The sequence below is a fragment of the Necator americanus genome, chromosome I (assembly GCF_031761385.1).
Source record: "Necator americanus strain Aroian chromosome I, whole genome shotgun sequence".
Classification (NCBI taxonomy): domain Eukaryota; kingdom Metazoa; phylum Nematoda; class Chromadorea; order Rhabditida; family Ancylostomatidae; genus Necator; species Necator americanus.
The window spans coordinates 12208353-12228069 of NC_087371.1; the positions used below are offsets into that span (position 1 = coordinate 12208353).

At 40.5% G+C, this 19717-nt stretch overlaps 1 protein-coding gene across 1 annotated transcript; it reads left to right on the plus strand.

The window, feature by feature from the left end:
• Positions 1–18414: 18414 nt before the first annotated feature.
• RB195_005255 (uncharacterized protein) lies at positions 18415–19323 on the plus strand (the record flags this gene model as incomplete). Its single annotated transcript, XM_013447017.1, has 4 exons — positions 18415–18432; positions 18512–18557; positions 19079–19155; positions 19222–19323. The coding sequence occupies 4 exons, from the start codon at positions 18415–18417 to the stop codon at positions 19321–19323; spliced, it is 243 nt and encodes an 80-aa protein (XP_013302471.1).
• Between the last annotated feature and the right edge of the window lie 394 nt (positions 19324–19717).

The following is a 19717-nucleotide window of genomic DNA, read 5'->3' on the forward strand; positions in this document are numbered from 1 at the left end:
CTTTGGACTAACCTTTTAATACTTTACCACTCTGTTAATTGGTCTTGGATGGACAAAAAGGTTGGTTTTTATTGAGCGGTTTTGAACCATCAACCACGCAAACGTCGTGTTGATCGCTTAACACTGCAGTGCATCCACTCCTGTATTCACGACCACTACGACAACTCCTTTCCCCTTTAATAAATGAACAAAATCGAATCTAGTCGTTAGTGTCTGGAAAAATGTCACTGGACAGATAATTTGGACAGCTGATAAGCCAATAACCTGCCTGCTAACGTAGTAAAATTAGTTGCAAAAATACCCAAACACATCATAAGAAGAAGAATTCAATATCGTTGGCAAATTCAGGTTTACATGCGTGTAACACTTTTGGCACTTGTGGCCTTAAATAAACAAAAAATAAACAAATAAACAAGAGTTCTCCCGAAAGTCCTCCACCTCATTGTCTATCGTTCCACAACTGAGGACAATTTCGCATATAGTCCAGTTAGCGCTAATCGCCAAATGAACTCGGATAAAATTCCACCCTTTCGAAAACTCTTTCTCCCTTCTTTTTTCTCTTTCAGTGGTTGTACGCACTGTTTCATATGCATCGTGAAGCGCCTCGGTGCAGGTTCGAAGAAAGTAACAACCTCAAAAAAAATTGCTAAACGATTCAATGCTTCATTTACGCTCTTCCATTGACCTACAAACAATCACCGCCGTTTGCACTTCACAACGCATCTGCCGATCATTATCGTCTGGTGCTGAACGAATAGCCTTGAAAGTGCGGCGATTCCATCCTTCTACGAGCTCTTTTTCATAGAACGCTATCAAAACTGCACAAAAACGTAGCAAAACCTCCTAATCAGGTCGCGATGGCTAACGACGAGGAACTCGCATCAAAGACTGGAAGCAGGGATGCAAGCATATGATGCTTTGATGCAAAAGTTTCACCACTTACGGAAGCAGACGAGAAAGAACGAAAGTGGTAGTTTAGTGAGTAGTGAGTAGTGAGGTGTGTGAGGTGGAAACTGTATAAATCCACTTTCTTTTCGAAGTTAAAATATAATTTCCTAGATGCTCAATTCATGTTCGAAACACTTTTGCGCTGCTGAACAATCCATTGGAACCACAAGCACATTGAGGACATCTTTTTACGAATATTAAAAAGTTCCGGTGTTTGTTTGCTTGGTCGAATTTTAAGTGAAATTTTTGGATTTAATTAAGACTCTCCCTCTCTCGTTAGGATATTCTATGTATATTTCACTTTTTTTCTTTTTTTGTGCAGCCCACAGTTTAGTGTACGGTTACAGTCCTTACATGCGTACGTGCTGCAAACGTTAAGTTCATAGATGTGGACGACGGTGACAGAAACTTGATGTGAGGACCCCTTGTATGTATCACCTGAAGAAAATGTGAGAATTTCCAGTCGTTGGCACTTATCTTCTCTCCGTGACCGTTGTGCGTGAAGCATAACGCACATCTTTTCCCATCCACACTCGAATCCTGCTCCTTTTTCCTTGTTCCCCGGCCGCCTTCCGTTCATATACAGGCACCGACGCCTACACGTCAAATACAAAGTCGTTATTTCCGATTTCGGAATAGACTTCAGAATTCTGGCCTTACGTACGATAACCACCGCATCTGCAGCTGTTACGTGTTTACGCCAGTGTCAAGCCCATTTTTTCGATTTTTTTGAAGAGAATCCCGGTGTTTTTCCTTCTCATGCACACAATGGACATCTTTATAACTCACAAAATCTAATACCACTTATTTTAAGGAAAATCCCCGAACAAAGAAGGAGCTAGATTGCTTCTTCCGTATCACATGCCTTCGAAAACATTGCAATCTAAACAGGCTGCTAGGTCGTCTCCAGCTTTTTCCTGCAAAATTAATTGATGCTAAGATTGATACGCCTATTCATCAACTTTTTTATTGTGGAAATGTCAGCTGCATCCACAAAGAAATATGAAGCTGCTTCTTCTATTATTTCAAGCTGATCGACGCTTTGGAACGGAAACTAAAACGTTAAAGCCATTAGGGATTTGGAAAATATCTCCATTTCCTGCTTCATGCTTTGTCGTTTCCGCTTCCTTCTCCTCCCAGTTTTATCTTCTAGCACGATTTTTTTTCTAAAGATGAGACTATTAACGAAAAATTGATGCGAACATAAGAAAAGTAGGAAATTCGCATAGCTTATTTTTTTACTCTTTTGTTGAAATAGATGTCGTTAGATTTGACAACCCATTCACAAACATAAAAATTATGTTTGTGACACGTGGGCCTTAGTTTTTCCTTAACTATCTTTTCTTAAGACCGCACCTGGGGAAATTTTCGGCAATAGGCTTCCCGTGTTCACAAGATAGGGTTTGGGACAGAGTTTGCAAGTGTCATGGTGAAAACGCGAAACACCCTCTACAAATCAGAAATTCGGAAATTAGACCGATCAGAAGCACAAGACTGATCAATTTGTTCAACGAAACAACTCCTTACATCGAATTAATAATAGAAAGAAAGCACTTGAAATTATTATTAGTCAAGTATTCTATCACTTGCAATCGTTAAAGGAACCGCTTGAAGCTTGGTCGAATAATGACAATAAAAATCACTTTATCCGCCTTCATTTCATGAAATGTGCGAGCGTCAAGAGACGCTTCGTTGAGTAAATTAATCTGTTTACTGTCCAACTTTCTCGACGAAGCGGTGGACGTGACCCATCTACGAATCAAATCCTATTCACTAAATAGGAAAATTCTACGTCAGAAATTCCCCCATTTCCCAACACATTTTAGGTATTCTCCTTTCCGAATCTTCATGTATCGTTTGCCCATTCAACGAGCCATTTTGACACACTTTTGTTTGATTCAACCGTCTTTTCGCGATTTCAATCCATTAATCCAATCAGTTGTTTGCATTTATCCTTCACTGTTCATCGCATTGTTTCTCAGATCCCTTGATATCCTTTGATCAGAGCCACTGTTTCAACGTTCATAGTTTTTTGTTCCTTTTTTCGTTCTTCTCTATATTTTTTTGACTCTATTTTTTTTCAAATTCGCATTCCTGAATCTCTTTACTTCAATTTCCCTAAACGTAGGGATCATTTCTACGATGCGACTTCTCTTCCGCTTCGTTTCAGATATCTTCAGTAATCCGCAATCTTTCGTCATCCCTCACATTGACTTGACTTAACCGTTTTTTCGCGAGAGTCTGTGATTGCACGAACTCTTTCTGTCATTTGCTCACCTCATGTTGTTTTTCCTGAACCTACCTTTCTGATTTACGAATATCAGTTCTACCAAACCTGCTGTATCTTATTTTCAAATTTAACTCAACCACTCTTCTTCACAAAAATCATCGTGATTGAAAGAAAAAGAAGAAAAAAGTTTTAAAAAAGTCAGGTACAGCAGATTCGGTCGAACTGATATTCGTGAAAAATGAAAAAAATAGGAAGAGTATCAAGTTTTTGCTATAATAAATCTCTTATCTGTCGCTCACTTTTGCAGTAATATCCGATTGATAAACGATTTGATATTTTGGTGTAATCGCAGAAACTAGTGTGATGAGAACATTTTTGTTTCGACCACCTACGGTAGAATTGAAAGCAAGACAACGAGGCTTAGTGAAAGGATTATTCCGATTGGATGATGTTTTCAATCAATACCGAGGCACTACAGTATTGACGCTATTTCACAAATGTACCCGAAAATCTTCGACTTACGATTGCGCTCTACACACTCCTTTAATAAAAATCCATAAAGTCAGTATATCTGAATCCACAATCAATCGCTTTTTATGTAAAAGGAAAAAAAAACAAATTTCTACGGAAACTGCAAGGAAAATTTGTGTGCTTTGGTGAAGCAAGAAGATTTGCTTGTAATCTGCCTTTCATAGACCGAAATGTCATTGATTTAATGTTCTCACTATCTTAGTTCCCCTCTAAAAATGCACGCTATCATTAATTATCTTAGGTTACGACCAAACTGCTGCTAATGATTTTAAAAGGTTTTTTTTTTGTTTGAAAAAACGTACGGTTCTTCCTTCAGTGAAAATGACAGGCACGGAAATGTTATCACGTTCCAAACGAGCTTATAAACCAAACTTTTGGACGACGGGCGTAGTTTCACGGTTGGAAATTCCCGCTTCAAGGCCACCCAGGGCAAAGGCATCACCTCACGAATCTGAGGTGGTACGGATTTCAGGTGGAGTATTCGTATACGGAGTCGGAGACTATGGAGCGAAGGGTGATTCCGTCCATTTCTTCCTAATTGCCGTAAAAAACGGCCCGGAAGGTACGGTTTCAGACGTTTTGACACACTATTTTTTACAGGGAGCCCGAGTGGAGCGCGCCAGCCTTGTGCGGCGTCGCTTCCTCCGGGCCGTTTTTTACGGCAATTGGGAACAAATGGACGGAATCACCCTCCTCTCCATAATCTACTATCCCGTACACAAATACTCCACCTGAAATCTGTGCCACCTCAGATTCGTGGGGTGATGCCTTTAAAGAGGAGGTCAGGAGGCTGGCTAGAGCCTCCGGTGCTTATGCTTAAGGTCCAAAGAGGGTGTTTTCGTCCCTTTAGGGACTTCCCACTGCAGGAACAGTCTATGAGAGGTTTTGATAAGTAATTAGTTGAACATCATAAAAATACACTATTGATCAACGCAAGTCGTCGTTTCCTTCCTTGACGTGTTACCAGACAATAAAGCATATCTTGGAAGATTAATCTTAAAAATCGCAAATACACTGCCTATCGACGGTCACACGTCCCTTTGTGGGGGAGGTGCCGTGACTGACTCACCGGTGGGTCACACACTCGTCTTTTCAATCGATAGATAAATTATAGATGATATAACAGGGTCAAAACGACATGAAGGACGGTGCAATTGCGTATCCGACTTCTCTCAAGGCGGTGCGATGAAGCGTAGCGGTTTGGAGCCTACTGGAACCCTAGCTGGCACCACTCATCGCTGCAGTTTGTGATGGTCCCTTTTCCGGTTCCATCTGCTGCCTACAGCGTGCCGTTTCGAGCGCGCACGCAAATGCACCGTGCTTCATGTCGTTTTGACCCGACTATAAATTGATATAGATAAATAGCGCTCTTTAAAGAAGGTGCTGTATGATACAATCAATAGCTTTCCTTTCCAGAGAGTTAGGGTAAGTCGTAGGGTTTGTTAGATTCATTACAGGGATTCATCCTCAGAAACTTCCTTCTTGGAGTTATCATGTCTTCTTCAAAACCAAACCTCTGATAGAAGATAATTTGTCAACGAAGAGTTGTATTGGAGGGCGCCAGTCTTGTGCACGTGCCGCATCCTCCGGGCCGTTTTCTACGGTGATTAGGAAGGGAAGAACGGAATCACCCTCTTCCCCACAATCTACAACCCCTTATAGGCATAACCCACCTTAAAAGCCATCGATCTAACACGCAGAACTAAATTCGATACTCTTTGATGGCAGTTATGTTTAACTATCAAAGCGTATTGAGTTGGAAAATAATATCTTTTTTTACGAAACAACCAATTATTATTTTGTGCAATTCAAATTCAAATTCAATTCAAATTATCAATTCAAATTTCCGCCCCCTACATTTCTCTTTCAACACACATTTCCCATTTTTGTTATGGAGGAAATCATTTTTCCACTTCACATCCACTGGATCCGCATACATCCGAACAAACGATCTGCAACACCAACCAGTGATCACTTGTCACTATCAATTTCATCGTTCTAGAGATAGGAGACTTGCATCAGAATGGGCGCACGTCGGTTCAGATCCATTATAACATGAGAAATACGCGGCATTTTCACCGCATGCAGTTTCTAGGAAGGCTCCTTAAATATTTAAATCGCGTTGTCGAAGTAATCCTATAGGATATCCTTAAGTAACCACTCACACTGAAAATGATTACGAATTCAGAACTTGAGATACTTGAGCTTGTTTACTGAAAAATACATCTGGTTAGTAATATTCGATATTTTATTTTGAAAAGTAGATGTAGTTAATAATACTGAATCTATGTTTTATATTAAGGGCAACCCTTCACAAAATTGACGATGTTCCTGGCTTTAGAAGATAGTATGGGGACTGGGGTGTAAATCACCAGTATGAGAGTGGAGATGCTCAATACTTCTGCTCTTCATGGAAAACGGCGTGAGAACCTTCTCTTGGGCGTTTTATAAAGTGTTACTGTCGCGAAGACGAGTAGGTTGAATGGAGCGAGGCAACGCTTACACTAGTAACTTTATAACTCGAACTCTATATTAACCCCCAGAAAACCGAACATCGTCAATTTCGTGATGTACTACCTTTAAATACATCACTCCACGAATCTGGGGATTTCAGGTGGAGTATTCGTATACGGGATCGTAGATTATGGAGAGGGGAGTGATTCCGTCCATTTCTTCCTAATTGCCGTAAAAAGTGGCCGGAAGATACGGCTCCATTCCTTTTGGGGCACCATTTTGTACAAGAGGTTCGATTGGAGCGCGCCAGTCTTGTGCGGCGCCGCATCTTCCAGGCCGTTTTTTTACGGCAATTAGCAAGAAATGGACGGAATCACCCTCTTCTCCATAATCTACTATCCTTTATAAGAATACTCCACCTGAAATCTGCACCAGCTCAGATTCGTGGGGTGATGCCTTTAACCGATACTACGATTAGTTGTCTGTTCTTCTTTGATTTAAATTATGTCAATTCTTTTAAACGTCCAACCTATGTACTGATCAGGATTTTTCAAGCTATAGACCTAGCAGTTTTGCGCTGTTACGTTTGCTCTTTTCCCTTCATGAATTTTGTTTTCCGCTGTTTCATTGAGTTCTACACTGAAAATTTCTTCACAATAACATATAAATTATAAATAACTTGAGTTTTGTGCTCTCTATTTCGGAAACACATAGTGCTATGCGCATTCAAAAGGGTAGTGGTCTGCAATTGACAGAGACTTGGATTTTATCTTAACTTTCTATCCTTAAGGAAGATATTTTGAGCTATTTCAAAACATTTAGGGATTGAAAACTTCATGACATACATAGGTCGATTAACTCAGCAAAATGTTAGGGATCTCGAAAAATTACCTCACGTTGAACATTCTTACAAACAGAAATCAATATAAAATACCTGCGACAATGTTTATGAAATCAGCTGGAAACAATCCCAACAGTTTTACACCCAACCCTTTAATTTTATTTGTGATTGCAGGTGTTCACGGAATTCTCAAAGGATCGGTCCTAGTAGTGAGTGGGGAGCGATTTGTTTCTTTTTGCTTTATCAGTACGAGGAAAACATTCGGGTTTATCTCCACGATTAACATATCAATGACAATTCGTAGTCGAAGAAATAAAATCAGTCAAGAAGGAGAAATCAAAGTTCACTGGAAATCTTAAACAGAACAAAGGAAAGGAAGCAAAGGATCAATGCCAACCTTTCACGAACCAACAAAAATTGATTACTAGCTAGCAATACGTTCGACTGATCAATCGAAATATCATAGTCACACGCATTTTTTTGCAGAGTTCAGCTTTCTAAACATAGATTGCAGTTATTTCGCATTTAACATCAGATTATACAAAGCAAGTCAGTTGAATTTTAATTACTTACACAGAACGAAATTAATAAATCCACAAATATTGCAGGTGTTAGCGGTTGGTCAAAGAAATTCGAAATTGATTGCATTGACTCAACCGTCGCCACTCTCTGTTTATCTCTTTCAGACAATCTTTTATTCTCAGCAGATTTTTTTTTCTTTCTAACTGCTTAACATGCAATAACTTTGTGTGGTGCACCGCTATAAATTAAAGTCTATGTTACAGCGCAGGTGGTGACATCGTGTTTAATGCTCGCACACTTACATTTCGCTCCCATTTACTGACCAAATCATGATTCTCTTGGTAACCTCCGAACATAGTTTGACGGTTACATCTAAGCTCAGAAATCATCTTTTACTAAGGAGCACATTTCGGAAGTGTGTTTTTTCCTGGAAGTGTGATGTCATCGCGCGGTTTGATATCATCGCAAAAAAAAGATCTAGTTCGTCTAGTAGAAAAAAAACAACCCAGCAGCAGAATGACCATTTATAGATGAGACGAAAACCCTTTAATGACACACAGCCCAATGGAAAGGGATTTGCTGGATCTATTCTTTCAAAAACAAAGACACCCTTCAAAAAATATTAATTTCCTTATTGTTGCCTCTGCTCACTTCACATTCTTCCTTCTCTGTTGGACCTAAACAACTCGCCAGAGCTACCCAAACACTAAAACAAACCTCGCACAGGTGCACTAGGGGGAACAAGGGTGAAACGTTAGGAGGGGCGGAGACTCGCTAATAAAATAATCCTACAGTGGCAAAAGAAGAGCTTCGGTCCTATCCCGCGATTGGGAGGAGTCGAAGAATTGGAGCAGTCGAGAGACAGGGTGGATAATAGCCACTGTATTAATCTGGGATTCTGCTGATCCATACAAGTGGAACTATCTGCTAGATATGTAGGTGGACATACAAATGGACATAGAATGGAAATCCACATGAATCGCATGGATGACTGACGGATCAGCAAGACCAGGTTGACGCTACGGTCATGCGAAAAAAGTCTAGAGCGAACGTTTCTGTTGGTGTTGTTCAGACGTAATGACGATTCTTTTTTGGCCTCATTCTTAGTCTAAATAAAAGGAAACCTCCCGGAACTACGTAGCTCATCGAATACCAGTTCTTTGCAGAGAAATTAAATCCGCTTGCAATTCTTGCAACACGGTTATGTTTACGGAATGTTCGCCGATTTTTCACCTGTTGTAAATCTTTTGGAGAGAACTAATATTTATGGCTTCTAGTTCGTAGCAAGTTCCATATTTTAAGTTTTCAAAAATCAAGTTTCGAGAACTAAACTTAAGAACAATAAACGTAGCATTTGTGAACGCGATTTGATGAAATGCTTAGCCAATATAATGTTTTATGACACGCGAATGCACGTCCACTATCGACGCAATGGAAGAAGGCACGTCACCGTAGACAATGCTACTGGGGGACGATTCTTGACTGACCTCGAGCAGATTTTTTTCCTTCAAAATTCATGTAAAATTCACCTGATATATGCAATTATACCCTTATGCAACAAGGGTGTAACTGAAGACCGAAAATTAATAACCTATGTCTTTTGCTGTTTTCGTTCCATACTCCGAAAGCCAATACCTCAAACAAGAAACGCGTCTCAAGGTTTCCAGAGTTCCGGCATTATAGAGAAAACCTAGTCCTCCTGAAAGGTTCAGTTGTCTAAAATTTCGTCAGAGTTTCAAGTTCTAGGATCGACGAATGGTTGAATCTGCAGTTAACTAGAGGTACCCAAAGACATCAGCTTGTAGTATTGTCAAAGAAAATCAGCACAAAAGATTGCGTGAACGCCGCACCGTTACGTAGACTTAAATTTACTGCGGTGTGCTACGCAAAACTATTGCACCTTAATCAAGAAGCAAAAAAAAGTCGAGAATAAAAGATTACTTGAAAGAGATAAAAAGAGAGTGGCGACGGTTGAGCCAATGCGACCAATTTCGAATTTCTTTCACCAGTCGCTTACACCTGCAATATTTGTGGATTTATTAATTTCGTTCTGTGTAAGTAATTAAAATTCAACTGACTTGCTTTGTATAATCTGATGTTAAATGCGAAATAACTGCAATCTATGTTTAGAAAGTGATTTGCAAATATGCGTGTGACTATGATTTTTCGGTTTATTATAATTTTTAGCTAGTAATCAATTTTTGTTGGTTCGTGAAAGGTTGGCATCGATCCTTTGCTTCCTTTCCTTTGTTCTGTTTAAGATTTCAAGTGAACCTTGGTTTCTCCTTTTTGACTGATTTTATTTCTTCGACTACAAATTGTCATTGACATGTGGAGATAAACTCGAATGTTCACCCGTCGTACCGATAAAGCAAAAAAAGGAACCACCCACTAGCAGGACGGAAGCCTTTGCGAATTCCGTGAACACCTGCAACCACTGTTTTTTTAATCAATTTCAGACCCTCACTCTTCTGAGTCCACGCAGCATCCCGTGTCCGCGAAGTGGAGGGCGAAAAGCTCATGTTATTTATTATTATTATGTTATTGCAAATACACTGTCTGCTAGAAACTCAACGAAACAATGTAAAGTAAAATTCATGAAGAAAAAGAGCACACGTATATCTTACAGCACGGATTTACTAAGTCTATAGGTTGAGATACATCAATCGGCGGATTGGAGGTTTAGAAAAAATTCTTCTTTTATTTTAGGTTTTTCTTTTAAATTAAACTTGCGTCACTCAGATTACTCTTTAACGAGTGCCGTTAAAAAATGCCTTCAAAATGCCAAACTCTGACATTATTTTCAATAATTAAAAGAGGATTTCTCCTTTTTTTTACCGTTTCTATCGTTTAAGAAAGTCGAGAAAAACGTATTGTAGAATGATTTAAGATTTTAAAAAAACAGACAAAGCATAACTATGTAGATCTACTTCCTGTAAATGAGCACTAATATCTCAAGATTTTCTAAGGATTAATGATTTCAGTTTCAATAGAGAATATTTCGAAGCTGTACTGTAATGAAGTTTCGCAGCATCGGCGCTTTTATTAATGGTTAATGGCTGCCAAAACCGTTGTTCTGTCGATGAAAGCAATAATGAGAAGAAAATGAGGATGATTAGAAAAAGGAATCAGCAAGACATTTACGAAAAGTGAATTGGATTTTAAAAAATGAATGAAGATATAGTTGAAAATTAGAATTAAAGATAAAGAAATCTAATGTAATAAACTCGATGAAATACAAGTAACGCAGCAAAGAAAGAAACCAAAAATGTTTTTGACAAGAAAGCAACTTTCTTGTCAAAGACATTTTTGGCTTTTGCTTCCACGCGCGTGAGTTCAACTACGCGTTCTGATGCTTCATCTCAAAATATCAAGATTATCCTAAACACCTCGGTTTGATAGTTGTTCAACATCCCATAGGACCACATAAACATGTTTAAATTATCAAATTTATCCAAGTTCGTAGCACTTATTACCTTTTTCATCAATTTATTTTCCATTTGAACTTTGTGTGATCGGATCCGATCACATAAAGTGTTGTAGGCGTGAACAGAGTAACGCGCATGCCGAGTGCGCATATGTTGTAATTCTTCTACATGTGTGTTTTAATGTTATTTAATAGTTGAACCTGCGCTAAGAGCGCTATCCCAAAATTTCAATGACTCTTACCAAGTTCATTCATCTGTAATGAACTGAAAATTATTATGGAAAGCAGCAAATTGTCACCGTCGAACTGGGATCACATGTATCAATTTTGGATAGCAAAAATTAAGATCATTGCAATATTTATTTCCTACAAGTGCCTTCCGCGTAAAGATCAAAAGAAATAAGATTCAAAAAATCTTTCTACAGAAAAAGACCTTATTGAAAATTCGCCTTACATAGGCAAAAGACAGAATTCGCAAAAGTAGGAGAAAAACACTTCATGGAAGTTAGTTTTTTCAAATTAGTGATCTGAACGCAATAGTACTGAAGTCTTCTGTAAATAAAATTGTTTTTCTAGGGGGATGATGATTTGAATTTGCCGCAGATCTGGGGGGTCCAACATTATCTATTTCTCTATCATCGTCCTACCATAATCTAAAATTCGAGCTCCCCCCACAACGGTTTACCGCCTCATTGTAGAGTGGAGGTGACACTGGGCATCGAACTGCGATGCCCAGCGGAGCTGCGTGTCCCAGCCCGAGAAGGAGTTTGACACATTCTGCATTCCAACTTTTCGAAATCAAGACCCATGCCATGAGTCACCTTTATCACCTCGGCTCTCGTTGACCTTCGAATTGGTCGAGCGGGCGCCAGTAATTCTTCCCGACCGCGTGCCAGTGTCGCCCAGTGGTTCCTCTTTTTGCGTGGGACACGAAGAGCATCATAATTCTCTTTGAAGGACTTCGTAAAGAAGGCGGAAGGAAGTTGTATACAACGTTTGCATAAGTAACAACTCCTTGTCTCAAGATGACTGGTACATCGAGGAGGACCTAAACGTGGACTACGACCTGTTGCTCAGAGAGCTGCGAGAATGTGGTGAACGTGCCTCGAAGTCGCACACGACCGATCGAATACCTAGGACCACCAAAATATTGCAAAGAGGAAGGTCTGGAAGGCTTGATCTGAATGCATCGCACATTGAGCGGTTAGTAGCAAACACAAGCTGCAGAAAGGCGTTGCAGGAGGATCTCTCGAAATACATGCAGATGAAGATTCTGGAAGAGAAGAACGATTCCAAAAAAGCGCAGCATTGACATCCACGAATGTAACACCCTACTAGCGACCTTGCTGAGCGAAGACGGGATCCGCACTTCTTCTCGTCGTGAGATGGAAATCATTGTAGAGAGGTACTCCTTGAACCTTTTCCGGTCGTTGACATCTGTGACAATCCCAGTCAGCCCAACTAATGAAGCTACACCACAGATTCTCTCTTCGGAAGTGCGAGTCGCTATCAAGAGCATGAAACCTGTCACAGCACCGTACCTAATCTTATATCAGCGGACTTTCTTTGGTCTGGTGCCCATCTGCTTCATGTAATTCTAATGGTCCACGTCACGTCTAATCTTCAGAAAGTCAGAATCCCACATCGACCAACCACACTAATTCATAAGAAACGTGACCAAGAGTACCCTCGGAATTAAGGTCCGACATGTTTGAGGAGCGTCTTTTATTATACAAAGTATTGGCCAAAACTATCTTAACGCGCATATCTACGACGCTAGGTGAAGCCCAGCCTCAAGAACAGGCAAGCTGGATTCCGTTTGGGGGTCAGCTGCGTGCACCACATCCAGACCGTGTCGAGTTCTCAGAGGTTTGCCGGACTAGCGCCTGCCCTTTGTTCTAACCTTCTTCGACTATGAAAAAGCTTTCGACAGCGTAGAAACGAGTACAATGCTGTCAGCGCTGGTCGATCAAGGTGTGGACGCATCGTATGTGAGGACATTAGCAAATTGCTACCATCGATGCACCACTAAGATACAACTTTCCACCGCCTCCGCACCATACCTGTTGGGAAGGGGGTACGACACGGCGATACTATATCGCCGAAGCTGTTCACGGCTTCGTTAGCATGGATAACAGAATCAATGCTTTAGAAAGAAAGGAGAATAACTGTTGATGGAAGATTTCTCTCGAACTTTCGTTCTGCGGACGACATCCCTCTTTTTTCGATGAGTACAAATGAAGCGGAGACTATGCTCAGGGATTTGAAGGAAGCAGGAAAGAGAATAGGACTGCGAATAAACCGAAAGAAGATACAGTTCATGAAGAACGTCTACTTCGAGGAGTACAACTTAAAGGTTCTGAAATTGAGGAAAATGGGTCATTGGTTAGTTTGGACGTTCTATGAAAATGGAGGACGAAACTTCCTATGAATATGAAGAACAGCGTGAAAGATGAACTGAATAAAAGCGTAAGAGCAGCTTGAGCTGCATTCGCACTACGGAAGGTACGGTCCAACTGACGAACCAAGAGCTTCATGCCCATCTTTTTGACCCGACAGTTCCTCAGGCACTCTGTTGCGCAGCGGAGACATGAACAGACACCGCTGCCACGCCTAGGAAGCCACTCACTACCCACAGAGCCCTTGAAAGATATCTTGTGAAATTTAAACGGCGCACACAACACCTAGCCGGTCTTCGCTGCTGCGAATTACGAGCGATATCCCGTCTTCGCGGCCCAGTGGAATATATATATCGAAAGCAAAGCATAGATAAGCCGTTCACATTATGAGACGAATCGAAAAGAACGCTAGAGTGGATCCCAAGAGATGCTAAGCGAAGGAAACCGCAAACGAGATGAGGTAATGTGTTTGCTGCACGGCTAGAGTAGCTGAGAGTTCAGCTAAAGGACCTCGTCAACATCACTCACGAAATTTAGGGACATGTTGGATGACAATGGCGGGAACGAAATGAGTGGAAATGCTGGGGCCTCATGTCCAGTTAAGATGGGCTTTTTAAGCATCTAAATAAAACCCGAACTCTACTTTTTCGCTGAGGTTTCTGTACCAGGTCAAATTTCGTAATACTGCTTCACGTAGTGATTAAAGTACATGATAATGACGACAACAATGAGAAGAGTGAGAAGCATAGGTCGAACTGCAGAGGAACGACGACAAAAAAACAGGAAAATCAACCTTTCGTTTTAAAAATGTAATAATGGGACCGTGCAGGTTCAAGGCTCCGTTGAGAAAGATTTTTGCAAAAGAGATGAAACTTGAAACAACTGCAAAGATATGAAGAGTTTAGCTATACATAGTTTTCAGCATTTAAGACGTCAGTTTTGTAGAATTCCACAGCCAAAAAAGCTCAGATCCAGAGCACATTAGTAGTTCTGGAAGATCACAAATAACTCCGTGATAAGAACAGTTTAAAAAATACTTTAGCCGGTTTTTTTTTATAGAAAAATGTTTGTCCTACAAAGCAGTCATACCACAGTTTTTTTTTGGTATCTCCTATTGTTTTTTTTGGAATATAAATGGGACTGTGTTTGAAACTTCTTTTTATAGATGACTTTTTATAGATTTTCACCAACCAAGTTTTTGGTTTTCTTAGTCCTGAGAGTAACTCAAAGCTAAGGAAATTGTCTTCTAATATGTCGTAACCGAGGATTTTCTCTACTAGCCGCTGTGTCCTACGATTCACAAGGTTTCACCGTTTTTCCAAATACCAGATAGGACAGAGATGGAAAAAATGTCCTCTTCCCATCTCTGCCCCATTTGAATTCCATGGTAGCATACTCACTAAATTAACGATCTTCGGGTCTCTGCGGGACAATATAGAGTTCGAAATGTACATTACGAATGCTAACGTGGCCACGCTTCCCTTGATCGTCCTGGAAAACAGCGTGGGAAACGACTAGCAGACGCTGCGCGTGCACGATGTGGTCCTCTATAGGACGCTACAGAAATTTACCACGCTGTTTTTCAGGACGCCCAAGGGAATAAAGTGTGCGCACTCTCTCACACTAGAGACCTACATCCTAATCTCCGTTTTGTCCTCCGGAGACTCCAATGTCGTCCACTGTGATGTGCCTTTAAAATAAAATATTGCTGTAGTACTATTAGCTACATCTATCTTCAGCAAATAAGCCCTAGTATCTCAAGTTCTGAATGCATAGTCATGTTTTTCATGAGGTATTTCATCTATTCTTTTATCCTTTCTCCTCAATCTGGTAAGCCTTCGAGGGTTGGAACACTCATTGGAGTAATTTTCACGCTTTAGAACGGGTTTGTTGCTGCCAAGATTGTGTCACCGCATCTTATGCATCCGTTGGCCGTATTTATGAGTTCTTCTGTTGCGAAAAATTTCTGCAAGGGTTCGTGCTGTGAAAAATGTGCCGCTAGATTTAAAATGTTGCATTATTCTGCCCTATACGGCGCGAAGCGGAGCGGCAAGACTAAAAGATGTTTTAGTGTTGCATGTCTTGAATCTCATCATGTACTCTTGATTGTGTGTATGTGTGTAGAATTGATGCTAACAAAAACAGGAATGACAAAAAAGAGAAACGGTTTATACGCCATGGTTTTAGCAATATGGCAAAATTTGATATTAGAAATAGTGGGGCAGCGTATTACGCCAAAACAGATACATTTATTTTTTGTGTAGAAACTGTGTAATATGTCCATTTGGTAAGGCAGGCGCCTGCATGGTCTCTGGTGTGGTTTATTTGATTTCGTGCAAAACATACGGCGAACAATATATTGGCGAAACAGGGCGACCTCTTTGCGTTCGTATTAAAGAACATCTAGATGGGATGAAACATTCAAACGCAGGAATCCCTCTCGGAATCCATAGCAGAAAATGTCATGAAAATGCTCCTTCTTGCACGGCTGCCACGATCCTATCGTACGAGCTCGAAATTGTAGCTCGCAGAGCTTTGGAGGCGTTTTGAATAAACGCTAAAAGTCCTAAAATGAATAGAGTGGAAGAGTGCATAACCGTGACTCACTAGCTGGCTTTGCATCAAGACCTTTGTGAGTTTTGATCTACGGGGTCGTATACGGGTCGCATCCTAGTTAGTATCAGCGGAGCGATTTTATCACGCAGAGGTCCGGTAGCATCACGTCAACGCGACTACCTGGGTAAGCACAACGATTTGGACTCTTTTGGTTTTGATTTTGGATGTAGCATCCTAGGGAATGATTACTTGTTTTGGATGAGGAATTTGAGAGGATATATCACAGATGATCTGACTTTCCAGGCCCTGACAAAGGCAACAACGCCGAAACATTAGCCGTAATAAAGTTTGTTAACAATCTTGGCTGTTGCTTAAATCGGACAAGTTGCAATCTTTATGCCAAGATTCAAGGAAAGTCGAAGTTCGCACTTCTGGAACATTTGATTTTTCTTCCCTAATTTATTTCCTCTCCTTAAACTACCATTGAGATGATACACGAAACTCATTTCAATTCATTTACAAAAATTTCCATTCCTTGAAATTTTTTTCGAATTATGAGATACAGAGTAGATCGGTGTTTATAAAATAATATTAGGGCGATATGGATAATAGCTGGATCAGGACCAGGAGCTTAAACATCTTCCGTAGCCGCAGATGCACCCGAGGAAGATCGTGTTTACAGTTTGTTCTGGAGCCGGTCTGATCCGCTACAGCTTCCTAAGTTCCGGCGAAACAAACACAGCAGAGAAGCACTGCCAGGAAGTGGACGAAATGCACCAAAACTTCGACTAGTGTACCCTGCATTGACCAACAGAAAAGGTCACATACTCACGAAAACGCTCGCCCATATGTTGAACAATCAAGCCTGTAGAAATTGAGCCAGTTGGACTACGACACTCTTCCACACTCACCATATTCCCCGAACCCGGAGGAGGCCTGACTCATGGAGACACGCTATCATAACTCCTCTCCACAAGAAGATATGCGTCACAGAATCAATGAATTATCACTGCTGCGTGCAAAGTACAAGGTTTCGGAGCGCATCGGCTAACCTCAGATCGGATGATCAAACATAGCAAAGAAACGCGTCCAGATTTCGCCCTCATGATCACTTAAGAAAAGACAAATACCAGCAGTTTTACCTATAGGTATTGCATTCGTTTATGCAAAATGGCTTCGAAAGCTTCTCAGAAAAACCATTGATTATTTAGATTCACATAGTACCAAAGTGACGAAGAGCTGAAATTTTGCTCAATCCACTGAGTCAGAAAAAGAAAAAGTGATAAATTGTCTTGCGTTAATCAGTCTACGTGGGATGCGCCCCTTATGTACACTTCAATTCAAAATCATTTGAGGCTTGCGAACGTGTAATTAGCCTGACTATTACTCTTGACCAAGAATGTGACGAGAAATGAAAGCGATTCCCGCTAAAAATTAAACTTAACCATCAAGACCATTAATCGCTTAGTCGAAAGAGCGAATGTTAAGGGAAGACTGTACAGCAACGCATGCAATTGTTCTACAGACTCTCTATGCCGCCCGCATGATCGACCTTTCATGAGCAGCCGAAGCGATCCTAGCAGCCACGTATAGCAGAAAAATTTATGCACATTTTTAGTTACAAGTGGAAATTTCCCCTTGTGAGATGCATCACCTCAGTTAATGTAAATGAGAAATTCTCCTTTGCAGACGCAAAACACTGCACGAAAAGAGGAGAATCTCCCTTTCATGAAACCATTTATAAGGTCACGTGCGCTTCTTTTGCGATTGTTCGCGTTCATTTTTCGTCCAAGTGTGAGGCCGCACCCACTGCTGAGACTTACTGTTACGCTGTATATGCCACCTATCCGCTAGGGGTCGTCTTCCGCACCAAACGCAATCAGACACTTCAGCATACTCTCTGGGAGACAGCATATTAGCTATATGACAGTAGTTGTATGGTGGAAGATACCCAAATATTGCAGGAGGGTGCTGTAATCTATACCACTGCGAAAGTCCTTAACCTGACGGATAAATTCCATAGAGGGAGCAAATCTTCTTTGACAACAGCTCTTCGTTTCGCACAACAATACAACATAGTAAAATTCGTCTTCGACATTCCCTCCAGAGGAGATTCGCTGAACACCGAAGAATGGAAGGATTCCTTGCGACTTTCTCTGTAGATCGAAAAAGAGTTGAAGAGGGCTGTAATCAAAGGCGACACACTTCCTCGAAGATGCATCATCAACCGCATCGGGATACGGATCGAGCCAGAACTAGACAAAGATTTCATTTCATGACTGTTCTGAAGGATTAGTAACACAAGGCACAAACGCCCTCTAATTTACTTCCTCTTCTGCTGCTTTCACCCATTTGTAAAACTACAACAAAGCTCATTTCATTTACTGGAATTTTAATTCCTTGGGAATTTTCCGAATGATGGGATGTAGAGTAGATCGGTATTTATGAAATGATATTTCGAAAAATTGTATTCTTTGCAGGTTATTAAGTTGAAACATCAGCGACCATGAAACTTCTAGTCCTTGTAAGTTGAGATAAAAACTTATTCTTGCTCTTATGAAAGTGAAAATCAAATAGATTTTGGTTCCTTTCGTGAACTTCAGATTTTCCTTCTCTCGATCACACAAGTTATGGCGTGGCCCAAGCGAGGTAAGACGAGAAAAGCTGAGAGTTGTTGCACACAATTTTCACAACAAAGTTTTGAAGAATGTTAAGAATTGACAGAAAATTATCACCATTAACAACGAGTTCATCTCCTCAAATTCCACTAGCGTAGATAGTTGCTCCATTACCCTGATTACCTGTTGATACTCCTGGCTACCTATTTTTTTGTGTAGAATTGGGGAAGTGTTTCTGTTGAGATATTTACAAATTGTACAAACTATGAGAGAAACTCTAATCACTGCTACAAAAAGTCCAATTCTGAAGATTTCCCTAAACCCTTTTTTTTAAGAGGAACCTCTTTGAAGAGCTTGAACCAAAACTTTATCTTCAAACTACTCATGCTCCATCATAAACCAGAGAAATCAGTACGTAATAACAAATAAGTGCTAATATTATTAGAAAAGTATAACAACAGTCATAAAAGTACATAGAGTTACATGGACTACCAAGGTGAAAGTGTAGGATTCCTCTCATTTTCTCTTATTTTTTATTGACATTCAATTAAGTGAGAGAAGAGTGTCCTGAGACCGAATGGTATGATTTTTGCTTCAACGGCTGTGAGCCGACATGCTACAATCCTGAAGTGAGTTCTTTCTCCTCCGAATTAAAATACAAGGAATCCTCAATAAATTACAATTTTTCGTTACAGCCTAAGTGCTCAAAGTTGTGTGGATGGGGTGGCTGCACCTGTAGGGGAGGATACGTCCGCGAGGATGAAGGAGAATGTATATTGGACTCTGAGTGTCGCTAGAAGTATGAATGTGCATGTAATATGCAATATAATGTAATTCGCAATGAATCTGGGAGTTTTTATCGACTGCGATGACCGCAACTCACATCAGCTGCGGCAGGATATTGCTTTTGAACTGTCTCTCAAACCTGTAACTGAATGGATCATCCGACCGGTGCACATTCCCTTTTGGTAAGAGGATGAGTAACTAATGGAAATGTATAAGAAAACTCAACCAAATGCCCACAAAAAATAAACATCTGTTTTGGCGTAATACGCTGCCCCACTGTTTCTGATATCAAATTTTGCTATATTGCTAAAATGTTTGCGTATATACCGTTTCTCTTTTTTGTCATTCTCGTTTTTGTTAGCATCAATTCTACACACATACACACAATCAAGAGTACATGATGAG